The sequence below is a fragment of the Arvicanthis niloticus genome, chromosome 3 (assembly GCF_011762505.2).
Source record: "Arvicanthis niloticus isolate mArvNil1 chromosome 3, mArvNil1.pat.X, whole genome shotgun sequence".
In the NCBI taxonomy this organism is placed as follows: Eukaryota; Metazoa; Chordata; class Mammalia; order Rodentia; family Muridae; genus Arvicanthis; species Arvicanthis niloticus.
Genome location: NC_047660.1, coordinates 81,747,280 through 81,771,589, shown reverse-complemented (window position 1 = coordinate 81,771,589; position 24,310 = coordinate 81,747,280). Strand labels below are relative to the sequence as shown.

Sequence of the window (24,310 nt, the reverse complement as noted above, 5' to 3'; positions counted from 1 at the left end):
AAGCTTAGCTTGTTGCATGGGAGGATGCTGAGAATCTCACAAATGATCACAAGATGGTCATTCTCCATAGCTCCCACAGTGAAACTGTAAGACTAGAATACTGGTCCAGCCTCAGAGTGCTATCTACCTTTTCTTCATTAAAAGAGGCTAGGGACCAGAGGAGGGTAGCTAGGCAGCTTCAACTTACTCTTGACTTATTTCACTTCTGCTGTAGGTTCAGTGATTCTGGGAAACCATCTTTAATGTGTGTGTGTGTGTGTGTGTGTGTGTGTGTGTGTGTGTGTGTGTATGTGTGTGTGTTGGCTTGGAATTTAAGTTCCTTGTGCAAATTTTACATCCACGTCTGTCTCTTTGTTGACCATAATAATGGGCAGCTCTTCCAGGCTTTCCCATCTATTAAATTTGCTTGCTAGAGGAGCCTCTAGAATCAATCCATTCACTGTAGTGATTTTACATGCCAAGGAAAGTGTTATCTCAAATATTGAATCACACGAATGTGTGCAATCCAGCCCCTACTTCAAGCAGGTCATATTTCCTAGGTCCTCTTTTCTCTGCCTTGGGGAAATAACAACTTCAGAACAAGATTTAGTGTCCAACCAAATAAGTTAGATAGAGTAGTCTTCCAACAATGGGGTTATCTTTATATCTCTGGCAATGCTCATTGTTCTGCTGGTGGAAATCCTGGAATTCTAGGACCACCTGGAAGGACGGACATCCTCTTCTATCCACAAAGGAGTCATGATTACACAACTGAACCAGTCTCAAAGCAAACATGGTCCAGCTGAAACCACTGGGTTCTGCAACATGTCGAGACAATGATCTACTGAAATAGAATTTTTGTGTCTGACTGTGGTAAGGTTTTATATGAGTCTGATATAATTAATCCATCGATGGAGGTGAAAGTCATGAGTTTTTTCAGAGTCATTATTTGCATGTTTGTGGGCTCATGTAAGTAGCTTTTGCAGCCAGGAGTGAGTCACAGTAATTACTATCAAGCTTGGGCAGGAATAATAAATAGCTCTGATCTACAGGATTGTGAGGATAAAGGCTTTCTCGAAAGTATTCTATGGTGTCAGATTTAATCAGTTGTGTTAACCCTACCAGGTTATGATGTGGTAGATTATAATTACAGGAGTTATAATGTGCAGTTTTGAGATAAAAGCCAGAGTCCCGATGACCTGTGGTATCTGAAAGAGTATTTCGAGATGGAGGTGTGACAGTCAGGCAAGATTCAGGCATGCCAGCTTGTCAGTTGTCAACTGTAAACTCTAAGAAACATATTAAGGGTGGCCAGCTGAGGAAGGAGAGGTGGCTGGCACAGGGTGGGCCTGCATGGAGGAGAGGTGGAGCACTGTTCTAGTTTCATCTCTTATTGCTGTGATAAAAATAAATGCCATGGTAACAACAATTTAGGGGAGAAAGGTTTATTTCAGCTCACAGTTCCATGTAACAGTGCATCTTAGCAGGGGGCCAAGGTGGCAGGTGAACGAACTAAGTGGCAGGTCTTGACAAAAATCAAACCATGCAATGGGTCTCACCTGGGAGGTTGCCTGGGGGAGAGGTATAAGGGATGGGGAGAAAGTGAAGAACAGGCTAGGGGAAGAGAAACATGACCTTTTATCAGGGCAGTGGCATATACACAGAAGGACATGAGACAGAGGTGACAATGGAAATGTGTTGCCTCTGGGCAGCTAATGATAATGTTTCTTGTTGTAGCTAAGAGTCCCTGGATGGGGGCATGGCAAGGAAGATGCCTGATTGCCAACATTGTCTGGGGATCCCTTTTAGGCTGGTCCAGAAGGTGCCTGATTACAAACAGTGGGAATTTGAAGCAGTCACAAGCAGAGAGAGAAAACAAATTCATGCAAACCTACTACTCAGCTTACTTTCTCTACTCTTAAGCAGCATAGGACTCAAACCCAAGAAATGGCTCCACCTACCCTAGGCTGGGTCTTTCCCTATCAATTAATTTAATCACGACAATTCCCCATACATATGCCCACAGGCCAATTTGAACTAGACAGTACCTCACTCTTTTCTGGATATTCTAGTGTATCTGCTTGGCTATTAAAAGTGAATGCCACATTGTCCCTGGGCCAACAATGAGTTTCTTGGTCAGTACAGTTCATGTTAGGAATATTTTTAGGATAATTTTCCCCACATTGGTATACTAAGCAACTCAAGGCCAGCAAGACAAAACCTGTCCTCATCTTTCCCGCCTCTGAAGTACCAGGAATCTTAGGAATGAGCATGCCATGAACATGCCATGATGGGACTGCTATGAGTCAGAATTCCACAGGGGACTCTGGAGACCAGTGTGAGCTGCGGGTGCACGGGACAGCTCTGTGAGCACTTTCTACCATTAGCTGGGTGTGTTGGACTTTTCAGTGGCTCTCTGATATGAGCCTTGTCACTATTTTGTACATAAGGAAAGCACAGGCCTCTCAGTAGTTGATGCAGTTTTGGAAAAGGCCTCACCTCTTGCCACAGTTCCAGTCCCTGTACAGTTCAGTGTCGTAGGAGTCTAGATGGGAGTGCTGTTGTAGAGGACAGAAGCAGGTAAATGCCATGTTTCCCCATGGGAGAGGAACAGAGAGCAGCTCTTGCATTGTTTCCTGGTCAGGATGCTCATCACGTTGGTACTTTGAACTTCATACCGGGGTCAAAGAGCAATTCCTTTCAGAACTGATTGTGGCTATGCGTTGTCCCATTTTTTGAAGTGTTGTCTTCAAGAGTAAAGAGGAATAAAAACACAGTGGACAGCCACAGAGCAAACTCTGTAACCCACCATCTTTAGCTAGGAGGTGAAACTTTCTTCCTCCTCCTTTTCCTTTGCCTTCACTTTTTAAATATGTAAAGAAAGCACAAAGAATTATCTTTGGACTTTCAAAGGAGAGGAAAAAATTTGTTAATAGAACTATAGGACAGAAAAGCAAAAGTCTTTTAGAAAGAGTCTCACTGTGGAGCTCAGACTGATTGGTTAGCCCAGGCTGGCCTTGAACCTCTCACCTTCTTGCTTCTAGTGCCTAAGTCCTAGGAGCACCAGAGTGCCCTAATCACATGTTTTCTGAAGAACAACTTTTGTTTTATCTATCATTTGTCCACCCATTCACCTATCAACCCATCCACCCAGCCACGTGTCATCTCATCTTATCCAGCCAAGTGAGCATCCATAGGCCAGAGGATGAATGTCAAAAGGTGACTCTCTCCCTTACAGGCCTTCACACTCCACTTAGCAGAAAGGCAGAGTCTATGATGCAGTCCCAGTTGGAGTAGAGCTGTGTCAGCTGAGGTGACTACAGGAGGAGAAAGCACATGCTTCCTTTTGAATTCTGAGTTTTGGGAATCAGGAAGCTGATGCTAACAGCACCAGTTTTTAAGGACCATGTTCTACTGACTAATACAAGGATATGCACTTTCAGTAAAGGCACCATAGTGGAGGCCCCTAGGTGGCTCATAGAGCAGGACAGGAGTATCAACCCAAGTGCTTGGCATCTCTGAGTCTCAGTGTGCTTTAGAATCTGGAGTGGAGGCTACCTGTGTGAGTGAGCACTGAAGTCTGGCGCCTGTGACCTGGATCCTTCTGCTTCCTAATGTTTCTCTGTTCTCTTTATTTTCAGATCCTGCCATTGTCAATGGAGTGTATTGGTCTGAATCTCTAAATAAAGTTTTTGTAGATAATTTTGATCGGGATCCATCTCTCATATGGCAGTACTTTGGAAGTGCAAAGGGCTTTTTCAGACAGTACCCAGGTGAGTGTGCCTAAGTAGACAATCCCGGCCTCCATGAATGCCTGTGTGTTCTCCTTCAGATTCAAGCTTAATAGTTTTCTCCTGTCCTTTAGAAGAAAATGAAAGATTGGCTCCTTTTGTCAGTGTACAAAATAGAAACAAAAAGGAGGTGCCAGTATCACACACACACACACACACACACACACACACACACACACACACACACAGAGCATTGATAACAGAAACTGTGTCTGGCTTCAGCATCTTTCTCAGGAAGTTAATTCATAGAACAACCAATGAAAGCAAAGAACTGGGCTACAAGATGTACCATATTTCATCTTCCAGACAAGCATTTTGTGTTCTTATTATTGCTTCCGCTGTTGCTGCTTTTGTGATCATTGTTGTCAGGGTTAATAGATGAAGTCATAGGGGGCAAAATTAAATTCTAACTAGACATTGGAAATAATACAGAATGTGCACTTGGGCTCTCTGACTATAGAGGTGGCTTACCATGGAGGCAGAGGTTGAAACTGCCAAAACACAGCAGATGGTGGGAAAGGCCCCAACAACTCCCCCAGGCCAGCGCATTCCCAGCGTTTGTCTGTCACACTCACGGAACAGGTGTTCCTTCTGGGGCTTTCCTAGGCCTCTACTTTTCAGTAGGATTTTACTTCTAGTTTGGTTTAAATTTTAATTAAAAAGGGAAGTTTTAATTTTGCTTACAAGTTGTGAAAACAGGACTTGAGGCTGCAATTGTTCCAGCATCACAGATGTAGGAATTAACAAGCTCAACCTAAAGGAAGGGAGACAAAACGCTGCACAATCTTGGAGCAATTAGGCGGAGGCTTTTATGTTTTAATTAAGTAAGACTAGGCACCTGATGTCTTCCGATATTGCTGCAGAGAATCATCATCCGGCGCCTCGAGGAGCTATTTGCCCTGTGCACAGCATCTGTGGCCTGAGACTTGCCTGCAGGGGCATCTGCCTCACCAGATTATTCAGTGGTTCCCAAGGGCCCTGTTCAGCAGGGCACATACGCTTCCTTGTGGAGCTCACAGCCATTTAAGCAATAAGCATCCTGTTATAGGCAATGTTATAATAAACAGTGGACCATTAAAGTTTCAATGTCACCAAATTGCAGCCTCCTCGATGCACTCAACAGAGCAACTTTGATGCACATTGGTAAGGCTGGAGCATGTGGGGCATGCAAGCCTGCCTAGCAGCCAACTGGATAGCTGGCTATCTGACCAAGGTGGCTTTGGGATGACAGTGGAAAAAAATAAATAGAAGCCAGACGTCATCAGTTGTCTCTACCAACAAGAAGTCCTTCAAAGATAGTTGCAAGGACATTGGAAGACAAAGGAATTCACCATAAAGGATTCATGTAATTGGGAGGTTTATTTATAGATGAGGCCTTTGTTAGATCAGTTTAGTCAAAATGCTTGCAATTGTTTTATGATATTCTCAGCAGGATTTTGAGTCCATAGAATGTCTGCATCTTTTCTGCATCAGTAAGTGCATGGGTAAAGACTTATGAATATATTTAATTGCTTTGAATGATGTCATGTGGCCCCTTGACTCTGGAATTGGTTCTAGACCAGAGCTCCTCTCTTGTCTCCTGGTCCATACAGTGAAGGGAGGGAACAATGATGTATGTTTTTGTTGGGATGTTTTTTCTACAAGGATGCTTCTATCCATCATCACAGTATAGGAAAAGCACAAAATGCTACAAATGCACCTGACCTTAGGCAGGATATACTTTTCTTGCTTCTCGCAAGTGTTTCCAAAGCCCTAGATTTATTAGAAGCCATGAGTAAGAACCTGCAAGTCAGGGGGCGAATTAGGTAGCAGAGGTCAAGTTCCCCAGCATGCCCTTGAGAAGCTGCTCCCTCTGTGGAAAACATCTCCATCAGAAATTTGGGCTGCAAGTGACAAAGACCCTGTGATATCAAGCTCCAGCAAGAAGGCTGTGTCTAAGCTCATGAAACTTGAAGTCTCCTGTGCTGTGTTGGAAAACTGTTAGCTTCCAGTGCTTGGCAATATTCTTGTTTCTCTGGGAAGGGAGGGGCATTGCTTTCTAACACACAGGATATTTCAGTGAGGATCACAGGGAGCATATGCTCTAATAGTTTACATAACAGCTTCTAGAATGTGCATGTCTGGAGCACACAATTGTCCAGCCACCTCTCAGGTAGTACTTAGTTATAGCAGCCCTGTAGAGTAATGCACCATCACCTCATGCTTGGTGTATCATTTACCTATTAATGACTCTAGGCACCTGCCTTCCCTGGCAATGTGGGCATTTATGACTTCTTTTTAAGTGTCTGTGTGAGATTCCTTCTTGGGTGATTCCGGTTTGTGTCAACTTGACCAGCACAGGGTCATCCTCTTCTCTGTCTACTTTTTTTTCTGGTATTGAATTCCTTGCTAGTTTCCCCAGCAGACTAATCTGATAAGAATGTTTAGAAAGGCACCAGTGTGAATAGTGCCTGTGGAGATGTGGAGAGTCACAGCCCATATGCAAGGCAGTGTTCTTGTTTCAACTCCACCTCCAGTCCCTTCTTAGAAGTTTCTGGAGGGTACACAGCAGTAAAGATGTCAAGGGAAAAAGACTGACAGAGCCAGAGGGTGATTACCTACAGTGTCTAGAGATAGGCACATGTCTTATCATTCAATACACATGATGAATACAAGAAGCATCCGCTGAACCCCTTGAGTGGGTCAGCACATTTATAAAATAAAAGGGGGGGGCTGTGCCATCCTAACTAGGCTGAAATTTACACAAGACAGTCTGTCATGTAAGTTAGGAATAAATCACATTACGGCTCCTCATTGTATGACATTTTATCAGTTATATTTTATCTTTATACTTAATGATTTCTACTTGGCCCTTTTTTATCGTTCTGCTTTCTAATTCCTGGAGGGAAGACCTTTAAAGTAGGCCCCACTGCAGGTAGAAGCGTGGGTATAAGGGTGATGGAACACAGTGTCACTATGGGGTCCACAGTACCTGTGTTAGTAGTTTGGGGATGTTCACTTGACCTGGTCAGTTTTTACCCTGGCGTGATCAACAATGCTGGCCACTGGGAGCTGAAAAAGAAGTGGTCAGTGCTGCATCCTAAATCAGAAATTTCATCCACGAAAATTACCTTTCTGGTTATTTTTTTCTATCCTTTAAAATCTGTTTGAAGTCTTCTAGTCATGATCAGCTGAGAACAATGATGTCCTAAGTTGATTTAAAGCAGTAATTCATTTTATTTTTAAGTGAATGAAAATGAACACATATATTTATTTCCTGCATGTGTGTGTATGCATGACCACATGTGTGCACATGTCACTCTATGTGTGTGTGTGTACGTGTGTATATGTGTAAGTCAGAGGATAGTTGAGGGAGGTGGCTGTCTCCTGTTATCATGGATTTGGGGGAACTCCCAAACTCACACTGTCAAGCTTTGCCCTAAGTGTCTTTACCTGCTGAGTAATCTTATTGGCCCCGGAACAAAATATCATTGCCTTAATAAGGGTTTTATTACTTGAAGAGACACCAAGACCATGACACCTCTTATAAAAGAAAGTATTTAATTTGGGGTAGCTTACACCTTCAGAGATTTAGTCTATTATTGTCTGTAGGTAAGGTGGCTGGGACACCAAGGGTTCCTCCAGGGTAAGTTAGGCACCATGGCTGTGGCTCATTAAAGGCCTCCTCCATGTTCCTCACAGGTGTGGTCCCAATGACACACGTTTTTGTCCATGGGTTTTTACAGGCTTTAATGTCATGGTGGATGTAGATGGATCTGGATGTACACCCCCCTGAAACTTAGGGCAGACCTGAGTTAAATAGGGAGGGGGGAGAGGGTCTGGGGAAGAATGTTTAATTGGTTATGCCCTCTGGTCTTCAGGTATCTCATTAGTATATAAATCTCTCTAGGGCCTGAGGCCTGTAGTCACACCTTCTATCTGTGCTCTTTGGGCAGGGCTGCATTGCCCTGAACGTGACTGAACAGTGCAGGTCAATGGGGATTCTGGGAGCACAGCAAAAGAGATGCCTGTCCCTTATAGGCAATGGACACCTGCTGGGTCTCTGGGCTTTCCAGCCAGTGCTTCAACCAAAACCAAGACTCCTTTCATGCCCTACAATTGTCATGGCAAGAAGCATGGCAGTATGCAGGCAGACATGGTGTTGGAGATGGATCCAAGAGTTCTACATCTTGATCTGCAGACTGCAGGAGGCTGTCACAATGGCATACCTTGACCATATATGACCTCAAAGTCTCATCCGAACTGTGACACACTTTCTCTAACAAGTCTACACCTCTTCCAATAAGGCCACATTTCCTAATAATACCACTCCCTATGGCTGAGCATTCAAGCACATGAATCTATAGAGGCCATACCTATTCAAACCACCTCAGTCATTCTAAATAAGACTTTCATGAAGAATGCTACCCTTGGTTATGTCCTTGCTGGTTGTCAAACCACAAGACTAAAGTTGCTTGATAAGGTTTGTGTATGAGAAAAAAATCCTTTGACTTCAAGGCCTGACTTCAAAAGACCTGGATTTATTTTGCTGAATAATTATTGCCATTTTATTTCAGCATGGAAAGGCAGGCCAAAGTTCTGAGCTTTAAAACAGGAATAGGAAGGAAACAACTGTTGAGTTGGGACCATCAAATCACATGGTTTCTCCCTAGCCCGTGCTGTAGACATAACCTCACTAGGGTCTGGTGATGGGGCCAGACACTGCCTAGAGACCTTTGAGTGATGCCAGCAGCTTTATCACCTTGCTGGACTGTGAGAAATGGTCTTGGCTGTCTTTATTCCTAGCTATGAAAGGGGCTGGAGTTGCATCTTCTCTGCATAGACAGCATCTTGTTGAGGCTGTCTCTATTCATAGCTTTCTGAAGCAAGTTGGTCAAGGCCCTGTTTGCTGCAGGCCTCCCACCTGAGGGCACTTCCCAGAGATGGATGAGCAGTCAGTGAGGAGCTGCTGGGTTGTGCCTTTTCACCCCATCTATTTGGTCAGCAAAGCGGAGCAGTCTTGAAGTACTACAAATAACCATTTGAAGTCTCAAGGTTTCTTATCAGCCCATTTTTCTTCTAGGTATTAAATGGAAACCAGATGAGAATGGAGTCATTGCCTTTGACTGCAGGAACAGAAAATGGTAGGCAGTGCTTACATCTCTTGGTCAATTTTGAGAGAAAATTTGAAGAGAGGTAACAATTCATGGTTACTTAACTTTCCCTCCACTTAGGTACATCCAAGCTGCGACTTCTCCAAAGGATGTTGTCATTTTAGTGGATGTTAGTGGGAGCATGAAAGGACTCCGCCTGACCATCGCCAAGCAAACAGTCTCCTCAATACTGGACACTCTAGGAGATGATGACTTCTTCAACATCATCACAGTGAGTGTGCCTGCTCTGTGCTTTCACTTTGGGTCATTTGCAACATTGCAATGTGATGTGCAGGGTCTCAGAGTAGAGGATGGAGGTTTGGTTATGTGCTATTCGCTGAGTCAGAGAGAGTAGGGGGTCTTCCAGGGACAGAGAATGCAGTGGAATGCATTGCTTCTTTGAGGTCAGCAAACAGCCTCTCCAGCCTTTTGGGAGCATGTTGGAGAATAGACTTAACAAAGATGTCCCACAAGCTGCTAGAATTTCTCAAATAATGAACTTAAAGCCAGATCAACCCCATGTCCATGATGCTAACAGCAGGAAGAAGGACGGGCTGAAAGGTGGCTGGCAAGTGGTATGCCCTTTCCTCCTCATAGCCACAACAGGAGTCAGGGCCTGTCTTGGACAGAGGAAGAGTTCAGATAGCATCAGTGAAATGTCCAGGGTCCAGACACAGGCAGGTGGAGACCAGAGAGCATGTTAAAACTGGGCAGTGATATAGACATGCAAGAGAGTTGTATTCTGTTTTCAGTTTGTAATTCTTACCATTCTATGGAGTTCTTTGATGTTTTTATTATGTCCCTTAAGACCCTCCCCCCTCACCCCCAGTTTAAAGGCTGTAGTTAGAAGAAATGTTGACCCCTGTAGTGCACAATGGGCACTTGGATGTGGTGCACAGGTGTACTTTGCTATATTTAGGTTTGGGGCATGTGCTGATATCCAGTGTCAGTGGAGGCAGTGTAGCAAGGACAGAGGTTGGGCATTAGAGTTGAGACAATGCTCTGGTGGTGAGGAATCTCTGCTGTGTGTGCCTTCCCATACTTTCAGAGTGTGTTGTCATTGAGCCCTATGTTACAGCAGCTTTCTGCAAAAACAGAACACCAACCTGTGTTCTCTAGGTTAAGGAACAGATCTTTAAGTGGCAAGGGTGTTGCTTGGGTGTTCATTCCTACATTCTGATGAGACCTCTGGACTAAAAGGCATAACCACAGAACAAAGGAACTGACAGCTACAGGTTTTAGAAAGCCATTGAGATGGGGGAGCAAAATGGTGCAGTGAGGAAACGTACTTGCTCCTAAGTTTGATAGCATCAGTCAATCCCCAGGACTCACAAATTAATACTGTTTCCTTGCTAAGGCACATGTGCATGTGTGCATACTTACGCACACACTCATGTACACACATGTGCACATAAATGTACATCTGCCAAATAAATAGGTCAAAGAAAAATTTCAAAGCTCTGAAGTAGAGCAATTGGAAAAGGAAGAGACCGTTATCTTTATGGAATGCAAAGGTTGTTTAAGATACACAGACAGTCCCAAGGACAATGCCTAATGCACAGTAAGAGTTTAAATACCCATGGAATAAACAATAGTACCTACTGTTAGTAGACTACCCTCTGAATGCAGCTCATAACCTCAGATCCTTAGTAGTTCGCTCTGTTGACCTTTCACCTCAGCCCTGTGCACATAGCATGAAGGCAAAGGCATGGAGCAGCATCTGTCACTGTTTGGAACTGGCAGTCTGAAGAGTGCACAGTGAAGCCTCAGGTCTGAGCTCGACATGTTCTAGCTCTCTTGTGCAGAAGTGGAGAGGATGTCTCTAGTCCCCTCAACCATCTTACCACAAAGACATTGAGTTCAGGACCTCCCACTTTGCAAGAAGGCTTTCAGATCAAGGCTCCACTGGCTTTCTACTAGGAATCCCCTAGTTGCCAGCCCCCATGTGACAGTGTAAATGTGGTTGGACCTCACATATCCTGAAGCATTTACAGATAAGTAGCAGCAAATTCAAGACAATCTTTCTTATTAATCTTTAATTATGTCTCAGAGAAGTATCAGGAATTCACAGAAGAAGCGAAGCTAGTTAATTACATCTTACATCCTTTATCTGTCAGAATTTATTGTTCTGTTAACAAGACCAATCACTTGAAATCATCTATGTAAGTTCATTAAGATATACAGTGTCAAAGCAATAACGAGGAGAGGGTAATTAAGATAATTAAAAGGAGACAGCCAGCTATTATGGAAGAGTTGGGGGAAATATTTTTCTTTACCCTAAGTTATTCCCTCAGAGAATAAAGGGCACATTACCCATTACCTTGCATCTGTTCATTCATTTTCAGCATGAATTAAGATGATCTGAAAAGTTATGGTGATGACTGGGAAGTCTGAATACTTTTATATGAACCCTTTATGATAGAATCCTGATCTCCATTCCACTATTCTTTAAACGAGTGGGTCAGATATAGTAGCAAATTCACATTGGAAGACAACGAATTAACACTGAATTTTTATGATGATTGCTTTTGAATAAATAAAGCACGTAAATATTTAAAACAATTCATATTTTTGTTCTTCTTCCATTTGATATAATTATTTCAATTTTTCTCTATGTATGCACCCACCTGCTTAAAAATGATGCTGCATTTTAGCATGTGTTACCTTTGGGTGTCAGATGATAACCTTCAGGAGTTTGTTCTTTCTTACCATTTGGTCCTGGGGATTGACCTCAGTCTTTAGTCTTAACAGCAACTGTCTCTACCCACTGAGCCATCATACTGACCCATGCCCACATGTTTTCCCAGAAATAGAATCCCATTCTACAGAATACCTAAGAATTTCCTTCTATTCTTTTATTTTAATTAAATGTCTATCTATCTATCTATCTATCTATCTATCATCTATCTATCTATCTATCTATCTACCTACCTACCTACAAATATAGTTGATATCAGATGCTTACCCAAACCTCTTTGTTGGCTATAGATTGGTGTTATTATCATTCTTCTGTGAGGTCCTCTCCTTTTTTTTGAGATTGCTGCAGTAGATAGGCTTGTCATGGCCTGGAACACACTAAAGATAGAGTGTGTATGTTTATGAGGTTGGGCATGTGTTTGGCTGAATAATTTCTGCACATGAAATTGCTACATCAGAAAGAGCTGCATCTGTCCTACCACAACATCCACCAAATAGGGCATAAGTTTGCACACTCACTTACAATTGGAGAGCCCTAGCCAGTGGTAAATGCTGAGATGGTTAGTTGTCACTTATACTGCCTTGAGTTGCGACTCCTGGTGCCCTGTGCATCTCACTAGCTTTGCTTTATGGACTCTTGTCTTTCTGCAGCATTTTCTCCACCTTCTGCCTTACATATGTGTCTTCATAATATGGTATAGGTTTTCCCCAAGTCTGCTTAAAATGATCACTTGTTGGAGGACACCCCAAGAACTAGTGATTTCAGATGCATACAAGGAGGTGCATCTGCACCTCTACACAGAATGCCCTGCCTGCATGAGTGGGTTGTTCTTACAAAATCCTGCTACCCAAGAGGAGAGTCCTTTGGATGCCTTTGCTGTATGGCCAACCTTCCTATGCTTGCCAGATGGATATTTGAGGATGCATCTTAGAGAAAGTCAAGAATGCAGGCCTTGTTTCCAGTGTTGGAAGCCCTCTTGCATGGTAGGGGTTTGTTCAGGCAAATCTAATTTATAATTACCTGTGATTTTCAGTGTCTTGATGCAGGAAGGCAGGAGGATATTGAAATAATAGGAAAGATGGTTCATGGCCATTTGAATAAGCTTTACATTTTATTAAGTTCATTGTCAAGTGAATCTTATATATTATACTGGAAATCTCTTGATCCGGGCCTTTCCAGAGAATAAACATGAAAGGATAAATAACCACTGTTTATCTTTGATAGGCAGAGTAGTGAAAAAATTCTGTCTAGAGCTAATGAGTTAACTGACAGAGTTATAAAGAACAGGTGAAATAGAGGGATTTTATGCAGTTGGAGTTAAAATTTGAGGTCAAATTATGACAAGAAAAGGGATATATTTTTTTCTCATCCACTTTGAAGTCATTCTCCAAGCCATGCATTAAATGAACAACATTATCATAAAAATGAGGGTGCTAATTCCATATGATGCTGGAAGTTGAGAAATGGTTTTACAAAGAAGCCAAGCCAGGCATTAAACGAACACCTTATTAACTGGGCTGATATTGTAAAATCAATTTAAAGGCCTCCTGCAGGCCTTGTTTGTGCAGAACAGTATGGAGGAGAGAATCATTTGCTAGTTCACCTTAAAAATTTTTGATACTCTGTTTATAATTCATAGCTTTTTCTTAGAACGAATTCTCCAGTACCCAGGCTGCCGTGACTTGCATTATAAAGCAATCAGGGCTGAGCTGAGAGGCCTGGGTTGGTGTTGACTTTCCATGCTCTTTGGTGCTGTACTACTAATTAAACCCAGTTGTGTTTCTAATTTCGGAAGATACTCTTGTGAGAAAGACGATCTAGGGATGCCTTGTGTTAGTGAAAATATTGTGGGTTCCTCTGTTTCATTCCATACTTCCTACATTTTCATCCCAAAGGCCATTTAATTAAAAATTCAGCAGCAAAACTATAAACTCAGTTAATTGAATCTTCTTTGCATCAGCTTCTTACATTCCAGGAACAAGGCAGAATTTTTATATTATGGGCTGTTGGTACAACTTCAAATTCTTCAAGCTATACCTACATATTCCCTTTTTTGTTGCTTATTAATTTTTTTATTTGACATCGGTAAAGGTTTTTCTTTTTAAATTTTATACTTCAGGGTTTTTTTTCTTACTCAGATTTGTGTTAAGTGGGTTTCTCTACATTTTTGACCTTTTGTTTTTCTTGTTGTCTGAGCTAATAAACATGGCTGTGTGCTCTGTGTTAAGTGCTTAGCTGTAGAAGACAGGCATCTACCTCAGTACCCCCGAGACCCTGTGTGTGACTGGCTGGTAGGGAAGCCCAGGAACAGATGCTCATGGTACAGTGAGGCCAGCTCCTTCTGGGAGGGAGCTTGGCAGGGACACAGAGAGAGCATGCATCAGTGGGAGAGTCCATGAAGATGTGTTGAACAAGGTGATGACTGGTGGGTATTTAAAGTGATAGAGACATTAGGTGTAAGCCATGGGCTAGATCAGGGATGGAAAGTGGAAAGAGCTTACTGAGAAGGCAAGTACCATTGTCACATGTGAGACTGGCCTTCACTTCAGGAGAGAATTGATAGTGTCTTGAACTCATTGGGATGGGGGAGGACATGGAGGAAAATGGTCCAGAATGGTGCTGGTGAAAAGAATTGAACAACATTGAAAGAGGCAGGCCATATCAGACAAGTCTAGTTGGCTATGTTCAGGGCATCATGTGGAGTTTCAGCTTTTAAAATGATGTGGGAGACCTTCCTAGAAGCTTCTTCCCTCTGTCTTCCCTCATCCTGGTATCTAGGCAACTGATGGTCTTATCCAGGTAAGTCTGGAAGATGCATTGTTCTCTTCCAGCATGTTGAGCCTCTGACATGAAACATTAACTAGAATTCAAATTATCAGGTTGTGCTAAGTATGAGAGCCAACAGGGGATATGATGCCTACTACATTGCCATATCTTCATTTTCAGATTTTCCCCAAGAGTGTTCTGGCCATTCAAGGACTGAGGTTAAAGCCTGCCTTTCTTAGTTGCCTTCTGTCTGGCAATTGTGCTTTGCCTGTGAAAGAAGAGAAGAGGAAAATGCTTACAGAGAGTGAGCAGAGGAAGGGGAAAAATGTGTGGTGTTATGCATTTTGCTCCCTGGCCATGAGTTTGATGGTTGATCAAGATCGGGACATAGTCTCTCAACAAGAGAGAGGGATGTTAGGACATAGTGTGATATCTGAGGAAGATCATGGTGGCCTGGTTTGAATTCAGAAGGACCCTTTTAGTATGAGAGCCATGTACTTTCTATCATGAAAAAGAAGAGTAGAGATATGAATATGTTCATTTACAACCAATAGGATCATTCAGTGGTGATGGTCATGAGCAAACTGAGGAGGTGTTTAGATGCCTGGTACATAGTAGGTTAATAGTTAATGCTCAGTGAGCAACTGGGGGAGTGAAGACTTCTATGGCAGACACATTCCTGGGAGGTAATGCTTCATCTCCTACTGTTAGAGAACTGGGTCCATGGGAAGGCTCAGAGTATGGTGTGGAGTAGAAAGCCAGGTCACTGTCTTGGGCATTTAGTTGGCCACTTGTACCCAGTGGAACATCACTTTGTATCCCACAAGTGCATATACACTGTTATTCCAAGGAAACCAAGAACATTTCCTTGCAAGGAAATTGTGGCCTCTGCTCCCAAAAGCAGTCTGGTCCCATTACTAGCACCTCTCCCTTTCTCCTTAGCTCACATGTCAGTCTATCATTCTGTCTACACATTTTATTCCCATGCCTACCTCATTTCTGTTTTATACACTGATGCACATATGGTAGCCTGCCTCATCTTCCTTCATGCTAGGACCTTGAACAGGCTCATTCATCCTCACTGTAAGCCTCTGGCAGGGTTCGTGACCTCTGCTTTCTCCAACCCAGATCCTCTGGCCCGTGGAGCTGCAATGCTTTGTCCAAGTGACTCTGCTTGTATGTGGCAGGACCATGGGCTATTTGTGTGAACCCAAAGACAAAGCCACAAGGAAATAGGAAGGGAAAAGAAAGCTAACAGTGACTGAGACCCAGTAGGTCATGTGGAAGGTTCTAAGCACTGAAAGTGGTGGCATTCCTTCTGCATGTGGCTGGGTTGCTGAGCTAGATCTTTTCAGGGCTCCTCAGACTATCTTGCCCTACCAAGAAAACTCCCTCAGCATCAGCAGGAAGCACTTGTTCCTTTGGTAGGAGAGAGGGATGGTTGGAGGCTTCTCAATGGTAGAGTACTCACCATAGGAGGAGCTAGAAACAACATACAGAAGAGATTGCACTTGTGAGGGTGAATTGTGGCATCTTTCTCTTTGAGATACTGATGTCACTTTTGCCAAATAAGAATGAAAGAGTTACTTATGGGCTATTGAATACTGAGACTAGCATCAACTCCATCGTCAGATATAAACTGATGTGACTATCTACCACCATTAATTCACAAAAACAAAAATCCAGGAAATACTGGAGCTAGGAAAATAGAATGCTTGCTGCTCAGGCATAAATCCCTGATTTCAGATCCCCAGGATGTGAAACCTAGACACACAGCACGCACGTAGTTGCATGCCTATAATTTTGGTGTTACTAGGGGGAGGGAGAGAGACAGGCAATGAACTCCCTTGAGTTCATTGGCTAGCCAGTCCAGCCAATCAGTGATCTCCAAGTTCAGTGAAGAGACTCAATAAGGTAAAGAGTGAGAGGAAGGCACTTAATGTTGACCTCTGGCCTCACCATTCATACACACACATGGGCACACATAGACATGTGTACACATCCGCAAGAACATATGCATAGGCATCTCTTACATATACACACATAATGAAACAGCAAGGGTGTTCAGGGAGCATCTGTAAATATGTAGCAGCTGAAAGGTGTCCAAATGAAGAGCTGCTGGAGCTTGAGAATCATCCACGTGCAGGGCATCCTTTGCCTCCCTCAGGAGTCTGATGAGCTTGTGTAGCCAGTGGGCTTTTTCTTGACTCAGCAGCTGGGCATGTACCTCTCCTCTCTCCATGTGGCTACCTCCATGCCTCGTAGTGTTACAGTACAGATTGCTGGGTCCTGGCTCAGTCCTGATGTAGTCAGGAGAAATTGGAAAACTGCAAGCTTGGATGATGCCACTACCAAGCTGGCTGGTGTTCAGAGGAGGAGACGCCTCAACTGTGTGTACAGTGTGCTCAGTGACAGTGAGGTCTGGTTCTGATTACTACGTATGTACTTCCCTGATGAGGACAAAATTCCCTGCTCTTCTTTGCTTTTAAGCCCCTCCCCCAGTCCCTCCCCCAACATCTGCTAGCCTCTGTATTAGCAAAGTGCATTCACTCAGATCTGTCAACCCCTACATCTCCACAGGTCCACTGTGGCGGGTACCACAGAGGATTAGGCATAAGTGGACTCAGTGAGGTTTTGCAACTGCAGCTACCCAGTGTCCTTAGCAGCACAGGACTTGGTACAGCCATCCTAACTCTAATCTTGGACTCCACAACCACAGACGTTGCCTTTGAAAGTATGTGTTAGGAAGAGTGTTAGTGGAACTTTTCAAATTACCTGGAAAACAGTGGGCTATGAGCAAGAACAAGGCTGGGGAGATGCCTTAATTGGTAGCATGTTCTTGCCCTTCGAGCCTCAGGACTTGAGTTCGAATACCCAGATCTACATAAAGCTTGTTATGTGACACACTTCTGTCTTCCCAGTGTTCCTATGGAAAGATAGATGGTAGAGACAGGGGCATCTCCATAAGCTCCTGGGCCAGCTAGAGGTATGCTGTAATGACCCACAGGATCTCAACCTTGATAGAAAGGGAGGACCGACATGCAAGGTTGTTGTCTGATCTCTACACATGACTGTGACATGCATATCATTTAAATCTCCGAGTTACACTAGAGATGAATAAAGGTTCAAATGCCCCTTCAACATGGATTTGTCTAATAACCTTATCCAAGACTCCAGAAGGAGGGCAGGTAGTCTTGGTCCTGTGGTTCAGAGGGCATCAGTGGCAGACCCATGCTGGCTCCACCTTCTTGTTCTCTTCTTTGGCCCATGCTTTGCATCTTTTTGTCACCTGCTGTAGCTGCTGCCCCTAGACAACAACAGCACCCAAAGCAGGAAGGGAGGGATAGGTATATCGAGATGAATTTTCTTTCAGTTACAGAAGAAAGTCTGAGGAAAACACATAAGAAACTTCCTTTCTGTTCTCTAACTAACCCTGGCAACAAAGAGGCTCTGGAAGCTAGTATCTAACAGAGCACAGCTGGATAGTTGTGATTGACTAAGACCACTTGTGCTGCATGGATTTGATTCTCCTGAATCAAGTTGTTCATCAGCAAAGGAGGTGAAGGAGAGGGGAATGAATATCTCCATAGCAGCTTCCAGTTTCTCTCCAAAGTGCAGGAGACCCTGATGAAGACATTCATGTTGATCTATGTCAGTGCTTCCTGAATCTAGAGGTAGCATTCCATTCTGGGGATCAAATGCCATGCTCAGTTCCTCAGCAATTAACTTCAGCAGAGCATATATATCTTAGGGCTTCCATTGTTGTGGAAAGATGCCATTACCAAGGCAACTCTAATAAAAGGCAAACATTTAATTGGGGCTGGTTTAAATGTTCCGAGGTTCAGTCTATTATCATCATGACAGAAAACATGGCAGCACCCAGGCAGGCATGGTGCTAGAAAATTTTAGAGTTCTATATCTTGTTCCAAAGGCAACCAGAAGACTGTGTCACAGCAGCTAGGAGGAGAGTATTAAAGCACACCCCCACAATAACACACTTCCTCCAAGGCCATGCTTATTCCAACAAGGCCACACCTAATAGTGCAAATCCCTGGGGCAACCATATTAAAACCACCACAATACATCTAACTTTAATTTAACATAACAAGAATATGCACAGTATAAACATAGCCCAAAGAATCATCACAAAATGAATATATTTGTTTAATCTGGTTGACCATCTCCAGAAATACAACATTACCACAGTTCCCCAGAACCCAACCCTAGAACTAGTCCCTTTCACTATCCTCTTTAGCAAAATAATTATCCACTACCCTCCAAAAAATTGCCCAGCAAGGAAAAACAGTTCTGGGTTAGATATCTCTCGTGATCCCGAGGTTCTTTCCCAGTGGGTCTGGGACTGAGCCAATCCAGAGGACAAATATGAGTCACCCAGGGAAAGCAGAAGTCAGGCAGGGCACTCCCACACAGGGCACAGTTCTTTCTCAGTGGTGAAGGTCAGAAGGAAAAGATGAGACACGGCATGGACCAGCAGGGGATGTAGAATGACCAGAGCATGCCTTTGTTGTGGACTAATGGGTAAAGATACTTGAGGGGTCAGCTGGTCCAAGTGTCCAGAGCCCATCAAAGCCCTGGGAAAGGTCATGGGCAGAGGACAAAAACTAAGGGTTATATCCTGCATTTCTTGGGATCCAGCATGTTGGAGAAGGCAGGTATTGACAAAGCCATATAGACAGTGCTACTATATAAGAGGAGTTAAAAAGCTCCTCCCCAAACTTCCTGGGTTACTGAGAACATCAAGCCCCTTCTTCCTTCCAGTATGTCTCTGCATGTTTGAGCAACACAGTTATCTTGATTCTATGAATCTGAGGCTGGAGCTGTAGCACCCAATCTGCCTGTTTCATCTCTCAAGCACACACTGGAGCATGTGTAACTGCTCTCTGCACTACTGAAGGATGGCCAGTTATCAGTATGCACCCTGCTGTGCTTCAGCATGGGCTCTTTAGGCTTCCTTCAAAGAGGTTTGTCTTTAGCGCTTGATTGCAACCATCTGGGTGAATGGAGCCTGTGATTGTTCTCTTCCCATGTGGCCCTGACTCTTAATGCGTATACTTTGGGGTCCTCATTCAATATTTCCTCTTGGTTGTTTCTCTCTCTTTGCAGTATAATGAAGAGCTTCACTATGTGGAACCTTGTCTGAATGGAACACTGGTTCAAGCAGACAGAACCAACAAGGAGGTAGGTGCTGCCTCTGGGTAGGAGCATCAGAGATCTGGGGGCATACCCCTGTCTCTGTTATTGTGATTGTTCATAATAATTCTATCTTAGTTCTTAAAATCTCTTTGAATGTGATGTGTTCACCATGGCTGTTGGAGCTCACTTCAGGTTGTGGAATGTTTATTGAGAAGCACATATAAAATCATGGCAGTAAAATAATTACACTTTATTCAGCTGCCTGCTTTTCCTGGATCCATCGGATTGGCTTTGTTTCTCTCCTGCCAACAGCAGACATTGTGTGTGCTCAGTGTCTCTGTTGGCACCACAGAAAGAAGATGTTTTTTTTTGTGATATCTCACTGAAAACTGAATTCATTGTTTCTCTTTTCTCACTTGTTATAATGGATTGACTTATCTTTGGGGTATCTTTTGTGATAAGTTGTCTCCAGTGAAAGTAAGCGTCACCAGAGAGGGGTGAGCTGAGACTGCTATATCCTAAATGTTTCAAGAATGGCTCATTCCATAAATATTGTAAAATACAATGAATATGTATTGAAGGGAAACTTTAGGAAATGGGATTCAAGTTTCAATTCAATTATGATCCTTCTAGAAAATTCCATATAGCAGCCTTCTATGATGATACATCCCTTTCCCTTGTGTGACTTTTTGATTTGGCAACCCAACTATCATGTATCCATCATTTCTCTTCCACAGCACTGATGACAACTCAGACCAGTAAAGGTTTAGCTGCAGCCTTGTCACACCTCACTGGACTCATGGATGCCATTACCCATGTTATTTTACAAGACTTTACATAAGACATTATCTCTTCCTCTGGTGATCAGATTCCTATGAGGGGACAAATGGTGATGACCAAGGCAGCCTTCTGTGACACATGCTACAGAGCAAAGCTCTGGCCCTATTGGTAGAGAAATTGGTATTATCTTAAAGGAAGGAAGGAGAAACTCTGCTTGGTAATCTCCGAGGTAGAGAGTCACGGGAGACTGGGAGAGATTCATTCCATCTGGCACACAGGAATGGTAACAACTGAGTTTCAGTTTGGGAAACAAAAAGCTTACACACACACACACACACACACACACACACACACACACACTTCATGTTTACAAGTACAGAGTAGTTCAAAGAGTAAGTGCTTCCTGAGGATGCTCATTTGTATGAACATGAGGAACTGACAAGTTTCTCTAAGCACTTTCCCTCTGTCCATTGCCTGGATGAGGAGTCCACCCTTTTCTGATACTCCAGTGTTTGTCTCAAGCAGGCACCAACAAAGCAAGTTTCCAATTTTAAAGTGAAGGATGTTTAAATGATCAAAGCCATCCTCTGGTGGCTGGTAGCTTCCACAAAGAATGGAGAGCATTGTAAAATTTGAAAGTATCAAGTCATATATGGGACTGGCTAAGGAAATGGGACAGAGATTTGTTAAAATTGTATTTGAATTTATGGTTACAAAAACAAAAACCCTAGAGTAGTTTTGAAACATATATATATATATATATATATATATATATATATATATATATATGTGTGTGTGAATATATATGTACATATACATATACATATACATATACATGTCGGGGACTGCTCCGCCAAATGTTGGAACTCACACTGCCAAAAGCTTGGGGGCCAAAATTGTTAGAGCCTGTACTGCCCCAAGCTTTATGGGCTAAATTGTCCCGGCTCGTATTACTGCTCTGGTTTGCGGGTCAGGGTTCAGCAAGAGAGAGAGTGAGGGCAGACGCAAAGAATGGAGACCAGACAGAATGTGATTCAGTCCCATTTATTCTTGTCTCTCTTCTTCTCTCTTTACAAGTTTCTTGTTCCTAGTTTAAGTCCCACATCTTGAGTTCCTAGTCCTTAGTTCCTAGTGCCTCCAAGTTCCAAGTTTCCAGTCCCCTCCTCTGTCTGCCTCTCACCTTTTATAAGTCTCACTTCTTAAGTCATGCCTTTTAAGTCACACACACCCAAGGGAAAATCCTGGGTATATAAAACAAGATGTTATCAGAGTGTGCTTAGCTGTTGTAGGCTGTTGAAAACAAGTCTCTTGTCAGGGTATATGGCTCAAGATGGCTTCAAGGATGATAGCTGCCTTCTGTTGGCTCCCCACATATATATAAAGATGTGTTGAACGAAAACCTTAGGAAATGAGATTGAACATTCTATTTAATTATGAGCCTTCTAGAAAATTCCCTATAGCAGACTTTTATGACTATACATCTCTTTCTCTTGCAAAACTCTTTGATTTGCCAACCTGAATAGTGTGGAAGCACTATGTATCAATCAGACTTACTCCGTCAGAATGCTGAAACTCTGTAAAACTCTAGTAAACATGTATAGGATGAACCTGAAAGATATTCAGTAGAAGGCAAACTAGCCAGGGGCTTTTAGACATGAATGTATTAAGATAGTTTACCTGGTTTTCTTATCGAAACAATGAGAGAGAAAGGGTACATTGCTTTCATGAAACACCTATGTAACAGTGGGTCTCCTGAGAAGTTGTATGGGCAGAAAGAAGAATAATACTTTTAAGTACTAAATGGAAAGATGATCAAGTGGAGGTTACAAAGGAAAGAGAAAAAGAAGCAAGCAGGAGCAAGGTGATGATAAAGAACAGAAATAAATTAAGTTAGAGAAGAAAACAATGAAGAAAGAAATCAATGAAACTCAAAACTTCCTTTTTAAAAAGAGTCAGTAAAATTTATAACTCTAGAAAAACCCACAAAGATGAGAGAGAATAAGAGAAGGGGGAGAAGAAGAAAAAGAAAGAGGATGAGGAGAAGAGGAGGAAGAGGAGGAAGAGGAGGAGGAGAAGGAGAAGGGGAAGGGGAAGGGGAAGGGGGAGGGGGAGAGGGAGGGGGAGAGGGAGGGGGAAGGAGAAAGGAGAAAAAGGAGAAAAAGGAGAAAAAGGAGAAGAAAAAGGAGGAGAAAAAGGAGGAGAAAAAGGAGGAGAAAAAGGAGGAGAAAAAGGAGGAGAAAAAGGAGGAGGAGAAAAAGGAGGAGGAGAAAAAGGAGGAGGAGAAAAAGGAGGAGGAGAAAAAGGAGGAGGAGAAAAAGGAGGAGGAGAAAAAGGAGGAGGAGAAAAAGGAGGAGGAGAAAAAGGAGGAGGAGAAAAAGGAGGAGGAGAAAAAGGAGGAGGAGAAAAAGGAGGAGGAGAAAAAGGAGGAGGAGAAAAAGGAGGAGGAGAAAAAGGAGGAGGAGAAAAAGGAGGAGGAGAAAAAGGAGGAGGAGAAAAAGGAGGAGGAGAAAAAGGAGGAGGAGAAAAAGGAGGAGGAGAAAAAGGAGGAGGAGAAAAAGGAGGAGGAGAAAAAGGAGGAGGAGAAAAAGGAGGAGGAGAAAAAGGAGGAGGAGAAAAAGGAGGAGGAGAAAAAGGAGGAGGAGAAAAAGGAGGAGAAAAAGGAGGAGAAAAAGGAGGAGAAAAAAAGAAGGGAGAAAGGAGAAAGGAGGAGAAGGAGAAGGAGAAAGGAGAAAGGAGAAAGGAGAAAGGAGAAAGGAGAAAGGAGAAAGGAGAAGGAGAAGGAGAAGGAGAAGGAGAAGGAGAAGGAGAAGGAAGGAGAAGGAGAAGGAAGGAGAAGGAAGGAGAAGAAGAAGAAGAAGAAGAAGAAGAAGAAGAAGAAGAAGAAGAAGAAGAAGAAGAAGAAGAAGAAGAAGAAGAAGAAGAAGAAGAAGAAGAAGAAATAATAATAATAATCAGGAATATTAGAAATGAAACAAGAAACACCAGTAGAGAAGATCCTGTAGCCATTAAGAAAAATAATAGTGTGAGCTGGAGAGATAACTCACAGATTAAAACATTGGCTGCTCTTCCAGAGGTCCCGAGTTCAATTCCCAGCAACTACATTATGCCTCACAACCATCTGTAATGAGATCTGATTTTGGTGTGTGTGAACACAGAACACTCATATACATTAAATAAATAAATAGATAGATAAATAAATATTGTAAAAGATAATAAAGAAACACCATAGACAGCTTTGAGCTTGTAAATTCAACAACTTAACAAAAGTGGTCCAAATGTACCCAAATCAGTTTAATGAAATAGACAGTTTAATAGATCTATAACTATCAAGAGAAACTTAGTTGAAAATGTAAAAGCCCTCCCATCAAAGAAATTTCCAGGTTCAGATGGTTTTACTATTAATTTGTACCAAACAGTTTAAGAAGAATTAATGTCAATTTTACATAATATTCTTTTAAAAAATGGAAAGGGTATGTTCTAGTTTCAGCTCCTGAACAAAAGCAATTTAGGGGAAAAATGATTTATTTTGGCTTAAAGATAGTAGTCTATTTAGAGAATTTGGAGAAGGAACTTCACTGACAGACCCTTGTTTAGCTTAGGACTACCTACCCAGGGAATTGTTGCCAACTCACAGTGTGCTGGGCTGTCTTACATCATTTAACAATCAAGACTATTCCCCACAAATACACCCATAGGCCAATCCGCTCTGGACAAACCCTCAATTGAGATTTCCTTCTCAGGTGACTCTAGGCTGTGTTAAGTTGACACTTAGAGCCAAATGGAACATACTGAGACATCACCCTTTCCCTTTTTGGGGGGGTGGGGTGGGGTTGGGGAGATTTCTCTGGTAAAATGAATATCAATAGAGCAAAAGAAAATAATAGTACACCACCTGAGTAGGCTTCACTCTGAATATGCAAATTGTTTCAACATCAGTGTCAACTCAATCAATGTCACTAGGCTAATGATGACAAGGTATGTGATATGCTAGCCTAATGTTTGACTGGGAA

General features: G+C 42.7%; 1 protein-coding gene across 2 annotated transcripts in view; it reads left to right on the top strand.

The window, feature by feature from the left end:
• The window catches only part of Cacna2d3 (calcium voltage-gated channel auxiliary subunit alpha2delta 3), an 800,506-nt gene that overhangs the window by 358,869 nt on the left and 417,327 nt on the right, over positions 1 to 24,310 (top strand). For both annotated transcript variants that reach the window (XM_076931312.1, XM_076931311.1), the window contains exons 6-9: positions 3,621 to 3,752; positions 8,833 to 8,893; positions 8,984 to 9,134; positions 19,491 to 19,565. In XM_076931312.1, the coding sequence (XP_076787427.1) occupies positions 3,621 to 3,752; positions 8,833 to 8,893; positions 8,984 to 9,134; positions 19,491 to 19,565 (419 nt within the window). The remainder of the gene's footprint in view (positions 1 to 3,620; positions 3,753 to 8,832; positions 8,894 to 8,983; positions 9,135 to 19,490; positions 19,566 to 24,310) is intronic.